Raw genomic sequence first — 8,409 nt, 5'->3', positions numbered from 1 at the left:
GAGGAAAAATTCTTAAATTTACTAGATTTAAAGTTGTAAATTTATAACTTTAAATCTAGTAATATTGCTTTTTTAAATTTTATTTGTTGGCCCAAATACTCCGTCATAATTAAGGTTTAAAAGTTGTGTTTTTTAAACAGAAAGGCGAAACTGAACAAACCTGTTCTGTATGTCAAGTAAATAATTTAAAATCTTTTTTTCAACATGAGAAAGTTTTCACCATTCTTGAATGACCTGTTGTTTGAAAATGGTTGGGGGCGGGGCTTACTTTACCAGAAGTATTTCCTATTAAACTGTTTAAAGACAAAAAAAAATTCATAATGACCAATGTCATCGTTTATTCTGCTGATTCCTCTTGTCCCTATTGTCAGTATGCAGATTTATCAGTTGGTCACATTTTTAGTTATATTCTTTAAATATAAAAACTTTAAAGAATCTGGAAATAATATCTTGGCAAGCATTTGAGTCAAATCTGGTTTTATGAACTTTAGTCTTTCTGCCGTTTATTGTAGCTAAATCTTTTCTGATAAACACGTCACTGTACCTTCCTCTTTTTTTTTTCTTTTACCAACCGCGGTCATGTACACAGTTCACACTCTCCTCCGCATGTGCTGTGATACTGCCGGCCATAACGTTGCACAACAAACAGCAAGCAGCCATATAAAAATATCACTATTGAAGACGAGCGGTGGAGTTGGAGGATTACGAGATGCTCGCAGAAAGACATGACACTGTAGGAGGGAGTGCACGCCGAGTGCTTAGAGACGGGCAGCAGTTGCTTAGCAAAGAGGAGGAGTGATTGAACATTTTAGGAGGGCACTGTGAATCCATGCAGGCGACGGGGATGTGAGCAGGGAAAAAAAGGAGGGAGAAGCTAAAACCAGCCGCCGGAATCAGCTGACTGCACTGTGTTTTTAAACAAGTTAATGCGCGGAGAGGAGGAAGACGTGGGAGGGGGAGCCGTACCATCACAGCTGAATGTATAATCAGCAGCTGCTGCTTCTGTCATGTGAGCAATAACAGGGAGGGAGAGAGGCGTAGACTGGAGGCACCTTGTTCAGTTAGCGTAATACTCTGTTTGAAGATGGATGGAGCCACGAAGACCTAGCGGCATCATGAGAGGCAAGCTTCTGCTCCTGTCACCTCACCCAGGACGGAGTGTCACTGGCAGGTTGTAACATGGCAACCCCGGCTACATCTTTGGCTTCTCGTCTGTGTGTGCCGCTGCTGCAGAGTATTTTTAGCATGTCAAGCCCAGTCATTGCTGTTTCATCCTTTCTCTTTCGCTGCTATAGTTTCTTCCCACTCCTCTTTTCACATGTTGTAACTGCAGCCTTTCTCTCTGGAAGCGACTAATCTGGTAAGGAAACTGCACCCTGGCTGGCTAGCTGCTGGGTGTTGACATGCTGTACCCTCTGCTTTAATTTTGCATGTGTCATGCATGTCATCGTCCCAGCTGAACGACTCCTTGTTCGTTCCTGCCGTTCAGTTGAGTGAAGGGATCTTGTGATTTTAGTCCAAACGTGAAGCCTGCAGAGATGCTGGTGCACTGAGCCTGCCTGCAGTACCTGTTACATTGAGAGCTCAGGTTGGCATCCAAATGACATTTCAGTGAAGCCTCGCCCTTTCTTCATCCTCTGTCAGATGTTATTTGTGTGATAAAGGGCAGCGACCCCTGAACTCAGATGTTCAGTCATCGTTGTAGAGGCAGGAACTGGGTCTGGCACTGATTGCCGTGGCACAGACAGTTTATGTAAGATTGTAATCTGACACCAGCTTGTAATGGGATCAAAGTTCTTCTACATTAACTGTTTCTTGTTGCAACAGTGTATAATGATCAAAGCAGGTGAGCTTTTTTTTTTTTGCCAAATAAGCGCATAATAAACTGAGGAATGTGTAGCCGCACCTTTACGCTTGGTAAAACTTTTCAAATAAATCTTTGAATAAATTGCGCAACTTATAAATCATGCATGACGATCCAAATATAGCACTTAAAGGACAGACAAGTGCTCATCTAAGGTGACTAATAAAGGCGGTGGTTACATTCACGCATTTACAGCCTCTGTGAGTTGGCGTCACCACTATTTTTTTTTTGGCCCAAATGCTTAGGATTTGAGTTGTTTAAAGTCCCCCATGACAATTTTTTTTTTTTTTAAATAAAAAAAAAAGTTCCCAGTAGTGCTTTAATTATGAAGTTTTTAACCAAAATCTCACAAACATTTTTCATGTTGATATTTAGCCTCGGTTTCCAAAATTTACTCTAAGGGGGCGTGGCTTTTGGAGCTGAGCTAAGTAGCCCCACCCTGATCCCCCCCGTCTGATTATGATAGGTCACGTTAGCTCACTAACATAAATCTTAACCATTACTACATAAAAATGTCCACCAATATCATAATATCCAGCCGTATCATTTTGAGCCGGATTTCAGCTCAGATGAGGAAGTGAAGATCTTCATGGACAGAACTTCCTCCAAAATCCTGAATCTTTCTCCTTCCAGTTCACTAAAGACTCTTTTAGCTTCTATTGGTTTCTCAGATCAGAGTTCTTGGGAAAATAATGAAAGCTAACATCAAAATGTTCTTTCATCCATTCACAATCCTTTGCAACTGCTGTCAAATGAGCCGCCGTTCACATTTCTGTGGTCAAATCAAGAAGTTCCGTGGAGTCTCGCAGAGATTTTCCAGCGTTCATAGCCCTGTTACCGTAAGAATTGTATGAAACTCACACAAAAATAATCCAGTGACGGCTGATTTGACCACAGAAATGTGAACAGTGGCTCATTTGACTGCAGTCAATGTGAAGATATCATCTTCTCTTCTCCAGAACCTGAACTAGACACACTAGGAACAGATAAGGGTTTAGTGCATGTGCAGCAGAGTTGTTGTGGCATAAATAAAGCTCATTAGTTCAAACAGAGCACGTCTAAGACAATTTGATTGACAATTTATTAGGAGAAATACTGGGAAATGCAAAAAATGAAAGGATTTCTTATCACATTTGTTCTCTTTTATTATAAAAATGCCACACATTCATGTTAAAAACTCAAAAAAACACGATTTTCATTTGTGGGGGCCTTTAATACATTTTTGTATTAATTTTCTAGACGTAAACATCTTTCATCACAGTCTTTTTCTTATAAATTTAAGAATAATAATCAGTTTTCAGCTTGTAGAAAAGAGAACATAGTTTTACATTTTTGTATAAAGGTTTCATTTGTGAGAAATGTATGTCATTGTTTGTATCCATCCTAATTTACAATCGTTACCATAGAAATAAAAAAAAAAATGTGAGGAGCAGTGACACCCTGAACTGCCTGAAACGCCTCCGCTCACTTTGACTGCAAAATTGCATTGCCTCCACACGCAGTAACGTGCCGTATCACACTTGACTTCTGTGTAAGCAGTCCTTACTACTCTGTTGAATACCACAGGTACTTGCTGTTTGTTCTTAATGCACTATCACCATGCTTTGTCGCTCTGTCTTCAGGCTTATTCCCAGGATGCCTACATCCGTGGCCACAGCAGCTACAGTGGAAACGCCAGCCACATCCCCGACCCACCACCAGTATGTTACCCCAGAATAGACTGTAAGCCTACGGGCATGGCCCAGGCAACAGATTTGACAGGGCAGGTTGGCCGAGGGCCAATGCCAGCTCCTGACCACGGGTATCGCAAGGAAATCACCGTGCCCCCATCTCCTCCCCGTCAGCAGTACCCTAAAAGTCAAACCGCAGTGTGCATGCTCAACAACAATGTTAGGACTGTGGTGGTTCCTCCTATTCCGGCCCAAATGGGGCACATGGGTCCAGCACACAGGATGGATTTCACAGGACCTGCCTTTGTCAGAGGGAGACCTGGGTCATTAGCCCAGTATCCTCACCCTCAAAAGGCGGATGTCTACCCTGGTGGTCCAGGTATGGTCCTAATGGGAGCTCAGGTGCCTCAGTACCCAGGAAACCATCAAAACATTGACTGGCGCACATACCAAACTTACAGGGAGTATATTGATAACAAGGGAATTCATTCCCATGGCAGTCGGACTATCCAAGACCGGCTGGACAGTTTGCGAACTGCCAGTCAGGGTCCTTTTCCCACCCCCCATCACATTGCCCGAGGTGACTGGGCCCCTAAGGATATACGACGCAGGAGTACGTCCCATGAACGGTCGTACCATGGACCTCCACTTCACTTTCAGGTTGCCCCACGAAGTGTTTCACAAGACCGCATGCTCAATGCCGAAAAGATTAGCCGTGCGTCAGACTGGCCCCCTCGAAGTGCGTCCCAAGATGGCCTTGTCCACAAAGCTCGAGTACGCACCACAGACTATAGTGATCCAGCAGAACTAGCTTGGTCTAATGAGAGAAAAGTCGGACCTGGAAGGGCAGACCAAGGCACCAGGCCGACCAGACAGTCGATGCCTAGACACGCTATGCTTTACCGGCCCTCTGCTGGATTTGGGGGTGCCATGAGGGTGCCAACAAACCCTTCCTTCTACCACAAAGGACCAAATTTTAATCAAACCCGATCAACCCCCATGCTCCCTGAAAGGACCGTACATTATGGAAATAGCAAAAGTGTTGATCAATCTTTCTCCGACCAAAGAGTTGCAGTCAGTTTAGGCCAAATGAGCCAACAAGGCCAAAGCCGGATGCGAGCAGAAACCATTCACACCACTGAGACGAGAAGAGACGAAGCATTGAGAGGAGTTCGATCCGCATCGTGCTCTGCTCCCAAAGAGCTCCCCCAAAGGCCCGTCATCCTGAACGTATCCCAACCAGATCCTCAGAATGAAATCAACGGGCAAAGTCCGTCGGAGGTCGAGGTGGTTCTAAGGCAGAAGCCTCCCTCTGGAAAGAACCCAAGTCCCCTGCGGCACCACTCCTACATCCTGGCTGTGAACGACGAGGGAGCGGACGTGATGGCGTGCTATCTTCCAAACGATGCACGTCGGGAGATGCAGATGCGCCGCCTCGAGGAGCATCACACCTCCTGCTCCAGCAACCTGGACGAGTCTCTGGATTCCATTCCGTTCATTGGTAAGATAATCATCAGTTGTAACTTTTTTTGCTGGCCCATGTTGTCATGACAACAGAGAGCACAGAGAAAAGTGGTTCAGATTGATTGTGGTCGTACAGTGGCTAGTCTGGAACAACAAGTACTCCAGACTTTAGCAGAAGAAGCTCTATCCAGAGCTTGTAGACTGACTGTGAAGCAACAACACTTTCACTGCTGTTGGGTTGAGGTGTATCTGGTACAGAGGAGAACCGTGACGGTTAACTTTCCTCCCAGAAGCTTTGAGGTATTTACTCAGTGGCTGTGGGATGTTCTGCTAAAACAAGATAGATTGAAGGATGTCTAGGAATGTATTGATTTTTCTACTCTTAATGCATCGTTTTCTTTGGAGGGACCTGTATTATAATTGAGTTTTTCCTGTAATGAATTAGTTTGTGATTAAATTGTTTAGCTGCTTCCCATATTCATAAGAAATCAATTGGGTCTAAATATAGACTGAGTTTCAGCAACTGGTCGTTGAGGCATGTTCTGTCTGTTTAGTACAAAGCCAACATTTATACGGCGTGGGTGTGAAAACGATGAAATTGACAAGGGGGTTGTTGAATACAGGGCTTTATAAAGGTTCCTTTAAAATGTAATTTTCAAACTCTGACACAATATAGATGTAGCAGAAGACTGGAAAATCAACAAATGTTGGAGTAGTTTGGCGTATATCATGTATTTTTATTTTAGTTTATTTAATTCAGCTCCTTTTCAGTTTTGAGAGAAATTAACAAAAGGTAAATGATGACAATTTATTTTCATTTAATGTTCGATTATGTAAGGGATCAAGCCTTACTATAGACAGTATATGAACCTGACGAGTGGTTATCACAAATGAATGGGGTACATGGAGGACTGTTTGCATCAGACCTGGAAACTGGTTCAAACCGGATGTGAAAGCGCTACAAAACGGTGTGTGGGCGGAGTACACGCTGTAGGGGTGTAACGGATAATCCGGGTTCCGTACGGACCACAACCCACGGTTCGGCAAACACGTGTACCGCAGACCATCCATAACCCCTCCGCGCGTACACGACTCGCATGATTTAAATCAATTGTTCGTTCACACCCAATTTAATTCGAGTCAAACTCATGTACATCTTTGTTTTAACAACAGCTAGATTCAATAAAATAATTAATAACAAAAAATAATTGTACATGTTTTATTAATGATTTAGTTTGGACATTAGGGGGGTGGGACAAAAAATGTGCGTTTCTGGGGTACTCCAGATAGATTTGGTATTTTCAACACTATTTTTGAGCGTCCTCTTCTCTCAGTTTTTGTAGCTTTGGTCTAAAGACATGTAAATGTAATCAGAAAAGACATGTTTTAGCATTTTGTGTCGAAAGTTTTGACTATGTTTTGTTTTAATAAATAGGCCTTAGTGAGCAAACGTTTTGATGTAATATATATATATATATATATATATATATATGTAAGTGTATAAATATGTGTATATACACATGTGTATATATATATATATATATATATATATATATAGTGTGTTTTTAAGCTTTTCCAAAATGTTATTTTAGGCTTTATTTTGTTTTTTGTTGTTGGTTTTTTACTCTTTATTGATCTGTAAAAACCGTGACCCTAACACCGTGACACGATCCAAACTGTGACCCTAACACCGTGACACGATCCAAACCGTGACACGATCCAAACCGTGACCCTAAAACCGTGACACGATCCAAACCGTGACACGATCCAAACCGTGACCTTAAAACCGTGTCACGATCCAAACCGCGAGTTTTGTAATCTGTTACACACCTAGCGCACGGTATTTGCTTAACCTCCAGTTTACAACAGACACGTATTTTCTGCGATGGTCAACATGCACTTCTGCTTAGCTGTGTTTATTTAGAGGTTTTTTTTTTGCTATCATCAGACATTTAAACCACCCGTCCGCTCCGTAGTCGCCCCGCTATGTGTGTGTCTCAGTGTCTGTGTCCGTCTGTTTTTTCTGTGTTGTATTTGTGCTTTTATTGTCACCTCTACAGTCTGTTTAGATACAAAAATATATTCGTATTTGTCAATCGCTGTATTATATTGTGTAAAAGTTATCTTTTGCATATTTTGTCGTGTGTCTTGGCGTAACTTCCTGCCAGAATTGACGTGGATCACTCGCAGTTTGCGCAAAAAATGGACCAGACCGTGAATCGATCGCTGTCGCGGAAGACCGCAGCGCTTCTCGTCTGGTGTGAACTACACCATAGATTAACAATGGCGCGGAATTGAAGCTCCCTCCATTCCACGCCGCTTCGCAGCGCTTCTGCATCCGGTGTGAACCAGGCGTGGAATATGTCAAGATGGATTCGGGTGTTAAAAAGAAGTCTGTGGTGAACATTTTTTGGGCTGCAAAGGACAGAGTTTCCTACTGTTTTTATGTGTTAAATTTGAGCCGGATGTTTTGTTCTCGTTTCTTTTATTTTTTATATTTTTATTTCATGAAATTGGGGGAAAAAAATTATGGTTTGAACGTAAAGGTTGACTTAGTTGTAAAAGTAGCTTTTCTTTTGTAATTTGATCTTTTACTGGGCCAGAACTGTAATGAATTTAAATGAAAATGCCTTAAATAAGGCTTTTTACAGCAATTATTTTGCAATAAAAATGGATTCATTAAATTAATTCATTAGAGGTTGCAATTAACTAATCACACAAAAAATGACAGCACTAAATATAATATATGAAAGAATATAGCAGTTTAGGGTTTTTTAACAGCTATATTTTTCTAAAGTCTAACACGTCTAAAAGTCTAAAACTTAAGAAATCTAAATACAGTTTGAAATAACTTAAAATTATAGATTTACAGCTGTTTGCATTTAAAACCCAATCATTTCTGGGCTTCTGTGAAAAACTTAAACTCCTCAAATATTTTATTTATTTTTTTCAATGGAATTTCTTCACTTGTACTGAACTTACAGTTAGTAATGTCTTGCTCTGCTTTCTGAACCAAAGTCCTTGTGTGTAGCTCTGCATTTGTACATCCGCAGTGTCTATTTTGGTACCACAGTCCCAAAAACAGTGTCCTTATTAAGCAAGAATCTGTGTTGCAATCTTCCTCGGACGCATCCTCTAACACTCAGTGTTTTACTTCATAGAAACAAAACGGCCACTTCTGAACTTTCTACAGTAAAAGCAGAACTTGATCTAGCTGGGGAAAATTTATTCTTTTCATAATTCATAATTTTACAACTTTGAATAGAATAGAAAACACTTTATTAATCCCTTTGGAAATTCAGGTACCAGCGTCTGTACAGCACCACAAATGGAGTAAAATAACAAAATAAAGTCAGATAGAATAACAAAATAAAGTAAAATAGACTGAATATAGCTAAATTTGCAAAATAG

The 8,409-nt window shown here is 41.3% G+C and overlaps 1 protein-coding gene across 4 annotated transcripts in view; it reads left to right on the top strand.

Moving 5' to 3' along the window:
• The window catches only part of arhgap21b (Rho GTPase activating protein 21b), a 41,046-nt gene that overhangs the window by 18,892 nt on the left and 13,745 nt on the right, over positions 1-8,409 (top strand). For 2 of the 4 annotated variants that reach the window (XM_024273167.2, XM_024273166.2), the window contains exon 8: positions 3,487-5,035. In XM_024273167.2, the coding sequence (XP_024128935.1) occupies positions 3,487-5,035 (1,549 nt within the window). Of the gene's footprint in view, positions 1-436; positions 1,172-1,333; positions 1,361-3,486; positions 5,036-8,409 lie in introns of those variants that run through there. The other 2 variants (XM_024273170.2, XM_024273174.2) reach the window with 2 other exon arrangements.

This window comes from Oryzias melastigma, linkage group LG17 (assembly GCF_002922805.2).
Source record: "Oryzias melastigma strain HK-1 linkage group LG17, ASM292280v2, whole genome shotgun sequence".
Taxonomy (NCBI): Eukaryota; Metazoa; Chordata; class Actinopteri; order Beloniformes; family Adrianichthyidae; genus Oryzias; species Oryzias melastigma.
The sequence above is the reverse complement of the archived record's forward strand: the minus strand, read 5'-3'. Positions and strand labels throughout refer to the sequence as shown.